We start from the raw sequence: 14,673 nt of genomic DNA on the forward strand, positions 1-14,673 counted from the left end.
AAACTATGAAAAATGCAACAGAATATTGTATCGCTTGGACAAACCCAACCATCAAAACCGGAAAATGCTGACAAAAGTCTGATTGCTTCATTGTGTCAAGACGCAAATGTAGCTCTGTTGTTATTTGAACATGAATGAATTCATATTTGAGAAGAACTCGGATCTCTCTCCAATCACGCTGATTCTCTGAATCTCACTGTCGATTTTAAATATAAATATTTGTGTGTGTCCGCTGATAAATGGAATATTGAAAGCACTGACAGGCCAGTCTGCCGGGTGACGCTTCCGGGGGGGGGGGGGGGTCACGTTGTGCAGCCGTGTTTCATGACGCTATCTGGGGGCGGGTCATCGCCCCAGCGTCGGTCTGTGGAGCGGAGGACGGAGACCGAGTGTTGTTTTGAATTTGCTAGAAGACGGAGCAGGACGGGACCAGGGCCTGTGGATAAGATGGCGGATGTAGAAGGCGATGCAAGTCGGTCCACTTCGGCATCCCGCAACGGTTTAGTCACCGGTTCCTCTGCGGGAACGGGGGCCCAGAACGCGGCCGTGGTGTCGGGGCCGCGGGTGGTGCGGATCGTCAAGTCGGAGTCCGGATACGGCTTCAATGTCCGCGGTCAAGTCAGCGAAGGAGGGCAGCTTCGGAGCATCAACGGGGAACTGTACGCTCCCCTCCAGCACGTCAGCGCCGTGTTGCCGGGGGGTGCGGCGGACCGAGCCGGGATCGCGAAGGGGGACCGGATCCTGGAAGTGTGAGTGGCCCAGACCTGCTCCGCTTATTCGGTTTAGCTAATTAGTTTTGGCCACTTTATCCCATTTCAGGCATGGGTCCAGATTGATGTTGAACACCTTCACGGTACCGCTACAGCATGCGGCGACGGTACCGATTTGACTCCAAAATGACCACCGCGGCTGCTGAATAACATCGCTGCGTGTCGTGCGTGTCATGCGTGTAATAATTGTTTGCATTCGGGTGATTTTAGTGCCCTGAGCTAAGGCTGGTGCTAGCCGGCTACGGCTAAGATGCTAACCCGCTTACATAAGCTGACAACAGGCTGTGCATGTTGATTAGCTTTAGCTAGCATGCGAGCCAGGTAGCTAACGCCGCACTTTGCGCCCTAACCACTTCTTGTGTAGCCAAAACAACAGTTTTCATTCATTTTTCGACGTTGAATTGCTCTGGACCGAGTAGCAATGTTATAAATGTCACTTTTGGCGGCGTTGTGTGATGACGGTGTTTGTTTGTTAGCCGCTGTGATTGTGCGCGTTTTCTCCTCTTCGGTACAGGTGTTTCCCATTTGCGTATGAGGGATTTTTCTATATATGAAAGGCTTTTCCTTGAAAAGTGTCAGTTTGTTTTGTGGATTATCTCAGGGAGAATGCGGTTTCTTTGGCATCTGCGCATATAAACATAATTCGACAGTCTGAAGTTGGAATAAAAGAGAAGAGAAACGAAGTAGAAGGAACAAGATCTGACTTCTGCTTCCGGAGACGCTGAAAAGTGCGTTAAACCAGTGAGAGTTTATGTTGACTTTTCTCTCTTCCTGATCCCATGACAGCAGCCTTATCATATGACTTATCAGGCAGCTTTACGGCGCTGCAGAAAGGAGAACTTCTGTCAGCAGTTTCCCCCGGATCCAACAACAAAATTCCAGTTTGTCCCTGCAGCCTTTGTCTAATTAATGTGTGCAGGGTATTGAGCAGCGACGTTACACTGGTGCTGTCACAGTTAAACATTTGTTAAACTCACATTCCCCCCCCCCTTACTGGCGTTCCATTTGACACGGCTCACCAACAGTCACGGGGACGCGGCCCATGACCACGAGGGCGAGGCGTTCACCTGTGCTCGTGCAGCATCTTCTGTCCTGCTGTCTCACGGCAGATTAACGGACACCTGATGCTGGAGCCATCTGGTGTCGGCAAAGCCAAGACGAGAGGCTTCTAACGCCATCGGTGACGTTAATGAGCAGCCTGTTGTCCAGCATCTGCATTATTTAGCTTATTGTCCAGGCACAAATCCAATTTCTTTTCCAATTAATGAACAGCAGGGAGACAACGTTTAACTTTCCCATGTTGATTATTTATGGTCAGTAACAAGCGCGGCCTCTCCTTCCAGCAACGGCGTGAGCGTGGAAGGCGCCACCCACAAGCAGGTGGTTGACCTGATCCGCGCGGGGGAGAAGGAGCTGGTTCTGGCCGTGCTGTCCGTCCCGGCTCAGGAGGCCGACGGGTTGGAAGGAGGCGAGGACGTCCAGCCCAACTACGACTACAGCGACAAGCAGGCGGTGCCCATTTCCATCCCGACGTACAAACACGTGGAGCAACACTCGGAGAGGTTTGTGGTGAGTGCGTCGTGAGTCCCGTCGTTTCTGATGGAGGAGGCCGCTTCCTGCTGGTAAACGTGCGCTCTCCCGTGCATGTGGCTGCAGGTCTACAACGTGTACATGTCGGGCAGACAGCTCTGCTCCAAGCGCTATCGGGAATTTGCCATCCTGCACCAGAACCTGAAGAGGGAGTTTTCCAACTTCAACTTCCCAAAGTTTCCTGGTAAATGGCCTTTCTCCCTGTCGGAGCAGCAGCTCGACGCTCGCCGCCGGGGCCTGGAGGAGTATCTGGAGCGAGGTAGGAGGATGCGAAAAGGTCACGCCGGGCAAACAACCGTGTTATTTTTAAAAACAAGCCAAAGCGAAAGAATCGCTTGTTGTTTTTTTTAGTCAGCAGGAGTTACTGAGCTCATCTGGACGGATGAGTTCTATCACAAGCTGAAATATCTTGATGAAAGGACGTTGTTTCTCTTCGGTTTCTCTTTGGTTTAAAAGTCACCTGTGTCTTCTGTGTTGCTGTCCTTGTCTGTCACCATCTCGGCTCCAGTCTGCTCCGTGCGGGTGATCGGGGAGAGTGACATCATACAGGAATTTCTCTCGGAATCAGATGAGGTTTGCGTCACCTTTTGTTTCTCTTCTGATAAAATCGCAGTAAAGGTCAGCTGGCAGTTTATAAAAGAAACGGTGACGCGGTGCTTTCGCGCTGGTTGCCTCTGCCCCCCCCACCCCCCCCCCCCCCTAGAAGTCGCCTACCTGTCTGCCGCCTACCAAGACTTTGAAAGCTACAATTAGCACATTTGCTCAGTAAACAACGAACAATTATTATTATTGGATCGTTCAGTGCCGCGTATCGGCCTGCTGGCGGCGCTAAAGAGGTCCGATAGTTCAGGAGGAAGATGAACCAGATCAGTTGTGTAGGAGAAGCTGCTCGTGAGGCTCCAGGTGGCTGCACGCCGGCTGACTTTGTTCATTTTCCAGAACTACAACGGAGTGACGGACATAGAACTGCGGATAGCGCTGCCGGACAAGACCGCCATCTCTGTCAGAGTCCGCAAGAACAGCACCACGGACCAGGTGTACCAGGTATCAACGCACGGGTGGCGTCAACGCGCTTAGCCCTCAGGCTACGCTGGCGCATCCCACTGAAACCGTTTTAGATATTGGAATGACTAGCTTGTTCATCAGAATTCCGCTTCTCCTGCCTGACGGGCGTCTCCGTCCCCCTGCAGGCGCTGGTGATGAAGGTCGGCATGGACAGCATCATGGCCAGCTACTTCGCCCTCTTTGAAGTCATCAACCACTCGTTCGGTAAGAACCGCCGTCTTCCTGGAGGCTCTTCGAACAGGAAGCTCGTAGAAGCCGTTGCTGTGTCATGAACTGAACCACCGTTCAGCCCCCCCGATTCATCCCTCTGCTGCTCTCTCTTCTTCTGTAGTGCGGAAGCTGGCGCCTAATGAGTTTCCCCACAAGCTCTATGTGCAGAATTACACATCAGCCGTGCCGGGGACGTGCCTGGCCCTCCGCAAATGGTTGTTCAGCTTGCAAGAGGAGGAGTTGCTAAGAGACAACCCTCTGGCGCTGCACTACTGCTTCCACCAGGTAAAAGGAGGCCAAATCCAGCTCATCGTGAATGTAACGGGAGCAAGCGAGCCTGTTTCATTTTAGTCTTAATGTGAATATCAGTGGTGCAAACTGCATCTTAGATGGGAACGTGTTTCATGAATGTGAACGGCCAGGGAAGGAGAAGGCATCTAAATAATAATATAATAATAATAATAGTAACACTAATGAGGTGCTGCAAATAGCTGCAGCAGCCTGCGGCTAACTGCCGCCTAGCTAAGGTCAGCAGCTGCAACCTGTTTAAGCGAGAACTCATAACGATGTCCGCTAAACCTCCAACCACCGACCTCTCCGTCTGTCTCTCTGTCCGTCCGTCCAGGCTCTGGAAGACGTGAAGAGGGGATTCATAAAAACGGAGGACAAGTCCTACCAGCTGCAGAAGTTGGCAGAGCAGCGCAAGATGGCCACGGTCAGTCCCACAGGCCAGCCTTTGTTCGAGCGGGGGAGCGGCGCGACGACGCCGTTTTCCTATCAAGCAGAGCTGTCGCCACAATTTCCCTGAACAGAAGTGAAGAAAAAAAGGCCAGAACGTGGTTTAGAAGTATAAATATTGTCGAGTTAATGAAGCAGGGGAGACGCAACCAGCCAGAAACTTACTGCAGTTAAGCTGATTAAGCTTGTTTAAACAACTGGAGCCCAGTTGGAGCGCTGAGGAATGTCTGGCATTTCTCTCCTAGTACCTGAGTCTGCTGCGGACGTGCGAAGGCTACAACGAGGTGATCTTCCCCCACTGCTCCTGCGACTCCAGGAGGAAAGGTCACGTCATCACGGCTATCAGCATCCATCACTTCAAGCTGCACGCGTGCACGGAGGACGGAACCCTGGAGGTGAGGGCGGGCGACCGAACACGCAAAGCAGGTCAGAACGGTGCAGATAGACGGCGAGGAGGCGGAGCCCAAACGTGTGTGTCACAGCATGAAGCGGCTTCTCTGTTCAGAACCGCGGTTCCTCTCCTGTCAATGCAAATGAGGGAGCTCGTTAGTAACCACCCAGATCTGTTCCCACCCCTAAATAGAAGAAATACCATATTTATTTATAGATGGGGGCTGAAGGAACAATCCCACAATGCATTGCAGCTCCCAACTGTGACTGTGCTCCTTGGTTTTGATTCCGTGGGATCGTTTCAATGTTGACCCGTGGCCTCTCCGTCAGAACCAGGTCATCGCCTTTGAATGGGGGGAGATGAAGCGCTGGGACACGGACGAGGAGGGGATGGCCTTCTGCTTTGAATACGTCCGGGGGGAGAAGAAACCTCGCTGGGTCAAGATTTTCACTCCATACGTGAGTCTCTTACCGGTTTTAGGCCCGACAGGAGCGACGACGGATGTGATTGATGAGGTTTGTTTGGAGGAATCTGCTGTGATGTTAATAATAGCATCTTTCTCCGTGTTGGTCCCAGTTCAACTACATGCACGAGTGCTTCGAACGGGTCTTTTGTGAGCTGAAATGGAGGAAGCAGGTAAGAACCCCTCCTTTCCTTTGTTCTGGGAAGTGCAGGAGTCTCTGCCAAGTTTGAACCTCACTGATATCTCTTCCAGGTTGAAGAGGAGGCCTCCGACAAAGACAACAAAAACTGCAGCAACAACGGTAAACAGCCGCCTCTGTGGCGTGATAGTGACATTAGAACACAGAGGAAGCCTGATGTGTATTCAGGAGCAATAAAGACGAGGAATAAAGACGTCTGTCTGACAGCAGCGTCCTGCTGGGGGAGACTTCTGAGTGGGTCACGAGGGTCAACAAATCGGAGCCTCTTTAATTTTCTGTGCATTTCAATGTGAATCTGAACCATTATTATCTTCACTATCGAGTGTAATTCAAGTCAGGACTTCCCGTCTCTCCTTTAACCTCAGGCTATTTCTAACCAGGGTGGAACCTGCAGCAAAAAGTGGAGGAACCGGAGTGATAAAGTGGCGTTAAAGCACAGAGCCTCGTGTCAGGGGATCTTTATGAGATCTTTATGAGATCTTTATGAGATCTTTATGAGATCCAAGGCAGGGAACTCGTGATTACTGATTGACGTGTGTAACACCTGAGTCGACCTGTCGTACAGGTCCGTGCACGTGTTGTTGAAGGAAATAAAACACGAGTTTATGATTAAAAACAGGTCTGTTCTGTCAGCATGAGGGACGCTCTGAAAGTGGTTTGTTCCTCCAGCTTCAACATCAGAAGTGATTGTTGCACAAATGAGGTTTTGACCATTTTAAGAGTGAATATTGATCAGAATTTCTGCGTCTGCTTCGGCGTTTGCGCGATTCTGACCTGTTTCCTCACCTCTCTTTGTTCCAGAGTATCTGCCTCCTCTGGAAACGCAGCAGAAGGCGTGGCGCCACCTCGGGGGGGAGATCGCAACATCCTAAAGCCCTTCGTCATTCCCCAAACTCAGACTGGTCCACTTGCATCATCACAGCCACCCCACAGAGCGCCCATCCACACCGACGTGAGGCAGCAACGCTCCGGAAGCCCGAATGGGAGCGAGACATTTGGGAAAAGCAACCAGCCGCTCTGGGACACGGCGAGAAGAGCAATGAAGAACTGACAAAAAAAAAAAAAGCCCACAACTTCCATGACATTTTCCTAGATCTTCATAGCATCACCGTTGTTTTTCCTGACGCGTCCACCCTGTGATGTGGAGCGAGGTCACGCTGGAGCACGGCCGGGGGCAACCGCGGAGCGCCGAGCGTGACGGTCAGCTGAGCTAACGTGGCCCTCATCAGCTGAGCCGACAGTGTTGGAGAGAAGGGGGAGACGGACGGACGGACGGACAAGTGGGGTCAGTTTGTTCACAAGATGGTGATGAAGAAAGCAAAACACAAGATATTCGTAGGCTCTGAACTGTGTCTAGCTGGAAAACAAGGAAAATATGGAACAGCCTGAGCGTTTAAGTTGTTTCTTGGTCTCGTACTGCGAAGTGTGAACAGAATTATGGTCCAAAACTAATTTTTTTTCTTCTTTTGATCTAGTCCGGGCCAGTTTCTTTAGAATCGATTCACCACACAACCATCGATTTCTCTGTTTGTGTGTGAGGAAGGAGCTTCATCTTGATAGTCGCCGCGCAGAGATGATGGTGTTAGTCAAGGATTGGGGGGGCGGCGGTGACCTTTGTGGCGGTGACCTTTGTGATGCCTTTGACAGGTTTTGTGCGTTGGCTGCAGTTCCATGAAGGTGCAGCAGGGGGCAGCAGAGCGGAAGATTCGGTTTTTTTGGGTGGTGGGGGCTGATTTAGAACGTAGTGTGAGCTTCTTAAAGCCTGAAGCCCCGAGCTGTGTAACTTCTCGAGAAGTGTTTCTCCTCTGCAGTTAAGCTGCATCAGGACACGTGTGTGTGTGTGTGTGTGCGTGTGTGTGTGTGTGTGTGTGTGTTTTACGTTGACTGAAATGCAAGATTTCTGCCCCCCAACTGCAGCGGAACGAATACAGTATTAGCTTATGTGTACATGCATGTTGCAATTGCAAGCGTTTCTGTTTTCTCACTGTGTTTTTGGCTCAGATGTCACGTTTTGATCTGTTCTAATCGTGTCTCGTTTACGGAAAGGATGAAAAAAGAAAAATGCCGGTGAAACGCGTCCGTTTTAACCAAGAAGGCGTTCAGAATCTGAATGTTTTGTCCCACTCGTGTCGCAGTCGATCGATTCCCAAACGTCAGAAAAATCTCCAGTCTGAAATTTAGTTGTGTGTGTGTGTCTGTCTGTGTGTGTGTGTGTGTGTGTGTGTGTGTGTGTGTGTGTGTGTGTGTGTGTGTGTGTGTGCACGTGCCTGCGCGGGTGCTCGTGCCCTCTGTTTTCCGCCGACATTGCTGATAAGCTGTGAGGTTGTGATTGGACACCTCTGATGAGCCGTGCGCGCGCCTGCAAATGAAGACGAGGGTTTGTATCTGACATCGGAGGCGGCAGGCAGATGGAGATAAATGGGAGGCGTCTCATTGTTCCGCCGCTCAAACGTTGGGTTTCTATCCCAGCAGACACACACACACACACACACACTCACCTCTGTACCCTGTTTAAAGTGGCTGGAACAAGAAAAAAGATGTGAAAATATGATTGTTTAATTACGAACAGCCTAGAGCAGTAGACTACATCACACCAGCAGGTTAGCGCACGCGTGTGTGTGTGTGGTTGTGTGTGTGTGTTCAGGGGGGGGGGGGGCACTGTGCTGATTGCTGTTCGGGCAATTTGACAGCCAAAGTAATGGCCACTGCAGAGATGGATGACGGGAGGATCGGAGCGTTCATCCGTGGGCTTTTCCTGGAGGCCAGCAGAGGTTTTGTTGCCTCTTCTGTCTCCTGTCAGTCTCTCCAGGCTGATCCTTCCAGCATCACAGGGGGATGTGGTTGCCGTGGCAGCGCCGCGCCGACTCTCACTGCAGCCTCTGTTCCCTTTCATCCCCATCAGCCCGACCCAATCCCCCCCAATAACGAATTCCGCGCCGTCTTTCTTACTGTTCAGTGTTTGTTCTGTCGCTGTGGCTCGTGCTGCTGTGAATAGGCGTCTGTTTCCTTTTCCTTCGGGTGTTTTCAGTTTGTGGTGTGGGGGGGGGCGTCCCTCCCGCCCAGGCGGACGCTCGCCACGGGTCCTCGTCCAGTGTAGCCGTCAGAAAGCACGCCACGGTCGGATTGGCGCGTTTGTTTGCCGGGGCCGCGCACGTGCGCGTTGGTGCCGGGCAGCTTTGGTGCCTGATCGAACACTCAAACAAACAGAGGATTTAATGTCGCCCAGGAATTAACAGACTAATTAACAGATTACAACATCCACCATCGCAGACACGGAACCATCCAGATGTGAACAAGCCCCCGAGTGGCCGGAGGTTTCATTCGCGCTGTCGCCATAGCAACGGAGCAAACGTTCCCGCTCTGTTGGTTCAGATGGTCGTCGCGGGCGATTTTTAATTTATTTATTTTTTTCCTTTTAGAAACAGTTTTAACGTCTTAATTCCAACGATGGTGCGTTTAAAGAGGTCCGGGGACTCGCGCGAAGGACGAATTAAAGTGTTTAATAAAAGTGTTCGCCTGTGTGGGGGGGTCGTTTCCCACACGGGGCTCTTTCTGTCCATAATTTAGACTTTGGTTCAAAACCGGAGCCGTTGGTGTCCATCATCAACTGTAAATAGTTGTTTTAAAAGAGTAAAATCTCTGGGGGGGGGTCACTCTGGTCTCTCCGGTCTCTCCAACTCCAAACTTTTATTTATTTAAACAGAAACGGGGGGAACTGATGGTGAACCTCTCCAGCCACTGTTGGCCATCACTGTCTGTGGGGGGGTTGAACTGACACCTCATGAGTTTTCTATCTAATAACACAGGAAGGGTTACTAATCAACAGGTAAAACCAATAAAAACATTTGGAAATGTTGTGTAGAGTAATAAATTGTAACAATATTTTAAATAAAGTTATATATTGGGAAATAAAGCCGCCGTCCTGGATTTATTTGCACAATCCGATTTATGAAAGCATTGATTATTTCCTCCTGGGGGGGGGGCGCTTACAGACTGTTCTACAATCTAATAAAGAATCAGGGCTCATGTGGGAGCGATTAAGCAGCGGTTCTGTGCCCTGACGAGCTTTTAATGTGGCTGCTAATTAATAAATGGCCTTTCAAGGCTCCGTTATTGAGACGTTAGAGCCTCAACGTGCACGTGTGGGGCAACTTTTCTGCTGAGGTTCCTTGTTTTGCAGTGACTGATGGAGACGGCGGCGGCGGCGGCGGGGGGGGGGGGGGCAGAGGTGGGCGGGTCAGAGCCAGCAACAGACGGGTGAATATTAATAAATATAAGAGGCTCATTTAGCAGCGTGTCTGTTTAAAAGTCATCTAGATTCAATTATTCCACAGAACTAAAATATTACCCAGATTCACCCCCCCCACCCGCCTCTTTAAGGATTCTTTAATCTTTAATCATCTCAAAGAAACCAAAATACTGTGATGGCACAAAACTTCAGAACTTCCTTGTGGGGCGAGAATTCCCCTGGTGTCACGTCGAACCTCCACATTCCGTCGTTGCTCGGGTTTCTTCCGAGTTTAAAACGGATCAAAGCATCAAAGCCGCACCCACAAAAGGCCGAAGTTGGGAAAACAAACCTGAGCTGTTGCTGGATATTTATACCGGAGTGTGTTTTGCTGCAGCTCATCAAAGGAGGGTTCAAGGAAGGAGTGTGAAGGGAAGCCACATGTCTGCAGGAGGAGGAGCAGCTCGTTCCAGGAGCTTTAATAAAAGCTGCACACACACACACACACACAACACACACACACACGACGCTGGCACGCGTTTCATGTGTTCAAATGGAATAGAGAGCAGGAGGAAGATGGGATTATTTTTCTGTTTTAACCTTTTCTGTGTGACAAAAAGGGGGCAGAATTCTGAATAATCCCGGAATATTCAGCGAATGTCGCTCCCTCCCTCCTCCGAATGGATCCACAGTTCCGCCGTATCGGTGTGGCGTTCATCGCACATTCCTACAGATTGAAGCTTTTGAATGTGTTTGTTTTCCCTCGACAGCACTGAAAGACCAGATCACAGCGTGGAAGAGTGGGAATCGGACCTCGGCCGTGTTCAGGAGGCAGGAAGTGGAACGGGAATCAATGATCGGACGCCTCCGTTATTTCCTGCCCAACGAGCAGATTAAACGGACGTGGAGCCTTTAGGTGGGTGCAGCTCTGATGCTCTTCCTGCCTTGTTAGAGCCACCGAGAGCAGCCGTCTGCCTGGAATTATGGGTCAAAAGCTTCCTCAGCCTGGACACCTCCTGGCCCCTGGGGGCCTCTGGGGGCCCCTGGACACGGTGACCAGTTGAACTGTAGTGAGTGAATTAAAGTGACTTGGCAGGTTTAATCAGGCCTAACGGCACCTGTAGGGCCGGGGAATGACCACCAACCCCCCTCCCCTCTCTCCCCCTCTCTCTTCCTCCCTCTCTCTCCCTCCTCTCTCTCCCAATCCCCCCCTCCCTCTCCCTCCCTCTCTCCCCCTCTCTCTCCCTCCCTCTCTCTCCTATCTCCCTCCCCCCCCTCTCTCTCCCAATCCCCCCCCTCTCTCCCCCTCTCTCTCCTCTCTCCCCCTCTCTCTCCTCTCTCTCCCCCTCTCTCTCCCAATCCCCCCTCTCTCCCCCCTCTCTCTCTCTCCCCCTCTCTCTCCCTCTCTCTTCCCCTCTCTCCCTCTCTCTCCTCCTCTCCCTCTCCCCCTCTTCCCCCCTCTCCTCCCTCCTCCCTCCCTCTCTCCCTCCCCCTCTCTCTCCCTCTCTCCTCTCTCTCTCGCCCCCTCCTCTCTCCCTCCTCTCTCTCCCTCCCTCTCCTCCCTCCCCCTCTCTCCCTCCCTCTCTCTCCCCCTCTCTCTCTCCCCTCTCCCCCCTCTCTCTTCTCTCTCCTCTCTCCCTCCCCCTCTCTCTCTCCCAATCCCCCCTCTCTCCCCCCTCTCTCTCCCTCCCCCTCTCTCTCCCTCCCCCCCCTCTTCTCCCTCTCTCTCCCCTCTCCCTCTCTCTCCTCTCTCCCTCCCCCTCTCTCCCCCTCTCTCCCTCCCCCTCTCTCCCCCTTCTCCCTCTCCCTCCCGTCTCTCTCTTCTCTCCCCTCCCCCTCTCCTCTCCCTTCCCCCCTCTCCTGCCCTCTCTCCGCCTCTCTCCCTCCCTCTCTCTCCCCCTCCTCCCCCTCTCTCCCTCTTCCCTCCCCCTCTCTCTCCCCTCTCCCTCTCTCTCTCTCTCCCCCTCTCTCCTCCTCCCCCCTCTCTCTCCCTCCTCTCCCCCCCCTCTCTCCTCCCTCTCTCCTCTTCCCCTCTCTCCTCTCCTCCTCCCTCTCTCTCTCCTCTCTCCCTCTCTCTCCGCCCCCTCTCCTCTCCCTCCTCTCTGTCCCCCCTCTCTCTCTCCCCCCTCTCTCTCCCTCCCCCTCTCCCCCTCTCCCCCCTCTCTCCCTCCCCCTCTCCCCCTCCTCTCCCCCCTCCCTCTCTCTCCCTCCCCCCCCCTCTCTCTCTCCCTCTCTCTCCCCTCTCCCTCTCTCCCATCCCCCTCCCCCCCCTCTCTCTCCCTCTCCTCTCCCTCCTCCTCCCCCCTCCTCCCCCCCCTCTCTCTCCCCCTCTCTTTCCCCCCCCTCCCTCTCCCTCCTCCCCGTCCCCCTGTGTTTCTTCTCCACCACATCGATTTGTACCACTTTGGGCCTTTGGTAATTAAACAGCATTGATCCGCCGCTGCAGCCACGAGATGTAGGAATGTGCTCCCAGAGGGCTGGTACCGAACAGGTGTCCGTGCACACGCCTGGGTTCGCGCACGTGTGTCTGCCCCCCACAGCCTTGGATTATGGAGCAGAGTTGCACCCGTGCCCCCTCGCCTCCGTTTTGATTGTTTCCCCATCCACGTTGCTGCTCCAGCCGGGGGCCCCCGGAGCCCCGCTTCACTTACCCCTCAGTCTGGTGGACGTGCACACGCTTATTAAATGAAGATTGTGAGGCAGAAAAGTGATTGATAAGATGCATAAGCACCGCAAAGACTCATTTATCCCTCCGGACACACACACACACACACACACACACACTCTCTTCTTTATTCCATCTGGGTGAGCACAGTAAATCTATGGGCTGCAGATTGCTAGCACTGCACATTTTTCCAGGCTCCCAGAGACAGTTAGCCCAACACACGGGGAGCTTTGCCTGGGCCGAGCGGGGACCGGGATTTGCCTATAAATACACCTCCAGACTGCTTCCTCACGCCATTGCAGTCGGGTCCGCTCACACTTGATGTGCCCGTGCACGTGTGTGTGACTGTGTGTGCACGAGAGGGAGTATCATTTTTCATTTCTGTTTATTCCTGCAGTTTATACAGAACCGTAATCTCCAGTGAAATACTGCGGCGGCCTTCCGTCTGATGCCCCTCGCTGAGTTATGCTTGTCAGAGCGCCCGTCTCTCCTGCTTCAGCCCCTCATAAATCCCATGAATTACCCCTGTTCCCCCCCTCCATTAACTCTCCCCTCCTCTTCCTCCCTGTCCAACCTCCGCCCATCTCCTCGTTCCGGAGCGAGTGATCAATTAAGACTCCGTCCAGCCTGGAGTGCGCGTCAGCAGTTCTCCCCCCCCCCCATCCCAACGCCGTGGGAGAGACGGGGAGCCGAGCTGGGTCGTTGGGGAGAAGCGGCTCCTTTATGACAGGATGGGATGTTCCGTACAGACGCGGGTCAGGAAAGCCGACGTTCATCTGCCTGACGTCTCCTTGTTAGATCTCCCTCAGATCGATCCCGAAGAGGTGAAGAGGTGATGCCCCCCCCACCCACACACACATACACACATACACAAAACACACAGAGCTACAAATGTGTATTAATGGGATGAATAATCCCATCCCGCGGTGGGGCAGCATTAACGGCGTTAATGGGATTTGTGGAGCCTTTTTGAAGCCACTGCGGAGGAAAACCGACCCCCATCCTGGGGTCCAGTGGAGGCGTTTCAGAAGGAACCTTCGCTCTGGTTCTGGCAAGTTGACCAGAGGATGAAAAAAAGAGAAAAGTTCTGTTGGATGGGTTCCAGCTCTGCTGCTCCGTCCATCCAAAGGTCGTTACAATCTGCCAAAAATGAAGACTTCAGATGAACTACGGAACATTATGGAGCCTGAACTTTTATACACATTTGACCAACATCATGTAACTGCAGCAGATCAAAAGCTCCAGCAAGTCTCATTTATCAGTGATGGGAACAAATGTATATTTATATATATACGGATATTTTAAAATGATTTTTTTTACAAAACAATGATTAAATTAGGCTCCGAATCCCCAAAACAAGAATCTGTTCAACCCTCATTAGCAGAGCTGCAGAACAGACGCCAGCTCCTCAAATCCAGACTCAAAGAACCCGATTTAGCCGTTCCGTCCTGCTGGAACACTCCAGTGAACCCGAGACTAAAGGTTTTAGGTCTTCAAAGGATCGGGAGATAATCCCCCCTCCTATTTTGTCCCAACTTGTCCAAACTGCTTCGGCGGCTGCGAGCATTTGTCACGTTCCACACGAGATTGGGCGATAATTTCAGCCATTAAGGCTCCATTTTGGGGGAGCGGAGACGTCGGACTGATTAGAAACTGTCAGGACACGAACGAGATCCGATCGAGTGTCATTTGTGAGTTTAATTCCTTCCTCCTCCCGAACGGGGCGAGCGTCCTCGTGGTTACAGCCGTGGCGGGAGCGAATCGAGAGTTCAGCCTGAAGGTCGCGCTTTAAATTCAAACCTCGAATTCAGCACGCCGTCATCTGGCGTCATTTCAGGAATATTGAAAGAGGACTTCCTCGTTGTAAACAGCTGCAAAGTCACCGAAGACGCCTCAGAACTACCAGATATCTTCTTCCCATCTTCCTCTTCTGTATCGGAGAGGCGAGCGGTCGTTTCGGATCGATCCGGCCTGTCGGATCCAGGCGGGCGACCACATCAGGAGATCTTTTTGTGATTACTCCCTCGCTCCTGCAGCTGGTGGCCGCCGCCTTGTTCGCCAGCTTCGTTTAGGCTTCGATACTCCAGAGTTCTGATAGTCGCAGATTGGAATCGATGAGGTCTGACTGCAGTGGTTCTGGAAGAGAGATGTCTTTTAAAGGGTTCTCGACCCAAGGTCGCTCCCTCTGATGGTCATGTGATTGAATAATGGATGAGATCCGCTTCTGCTCGTCTCCGCCGCCGGATCTTCGGCCCTGATCTCCATCTGCCAGCGTCGGGAGGGAAGAGGCCTCATTCCTTCATGCCCCCCCCCCCCCCCCATCCCCGCTGTCACCTCCTTCCTTTACTTTATCC

The 14,673-nt window shown here is 52.5% G+C and overlaps 1 protein-coding gene and 1 long non-coding RNA gene across 2 annotated transcripts; both read left to right on the plus strand.

Moving 5' to 3' along the window:
• Window positions 1–344: 344 nt before the first annotated feature.
• On the plus strand, window positions 345–9,339 carry snx27a (sorting nexin 27a). Its single transcript, XM_057020196.1, has 13 exons — window positions 345–749; window positions 2,114–2,339; window positions 2,427–2,619; window positions 2,869–2,933; window positions 3,300–3,404; window positions 3,551–3,629; window positions 3,757–3,920; window positions 4,261–4,350; window positions 4,619–4,768; window positions 5,094–5,222; window positions 5,341–5,400; window positions 5,480–5,528; window positions 6,228–9,339. Exons 1-13 carry the CDS (start codon window positions 448–450, stop codon window positions 6,296–6,298), a joined length of 1,683 nt encoding a protein of 560 aa, XP_056876176.1. The 5' UTR covers window positions 345–447; the 3' UTR covers window positions 6,299–9,339.
• Window positions 9,340–9,712: 373 nt separating this feature from the next.
• LOC130518106 (uncharacterized) lies at window positions 9,713–14,614 on the plus strand. The gene is made up of 3 exons (XR_008947936.1): window positions 9,713–10,570; window positions 12,935–13,151; window positions 14,191–14,614. It is a non-coding gene; the product is annotated as an uncharacterized LOC130518106 (long non-coding RNA).
• The last annotated feature ends 59 nt before the right edge of the window (window positions 14,615–14,673 follow it).

This window comes from Takifugu flavidus, chromosome 21 (genome assembly GCF_003711565.1).
Source record: "Takifugu flavidus isolate HTHZ2018 chromosome 21, ASM371156v2, whole genome shotgun sequence".
NCBI classification, from domain to species: Eukaryota; Metazoa; Chordata; class Actinopteri; order Tetraodontiformes; family Tetraodontidae; genus Takifugu; species Takifugu flavidus.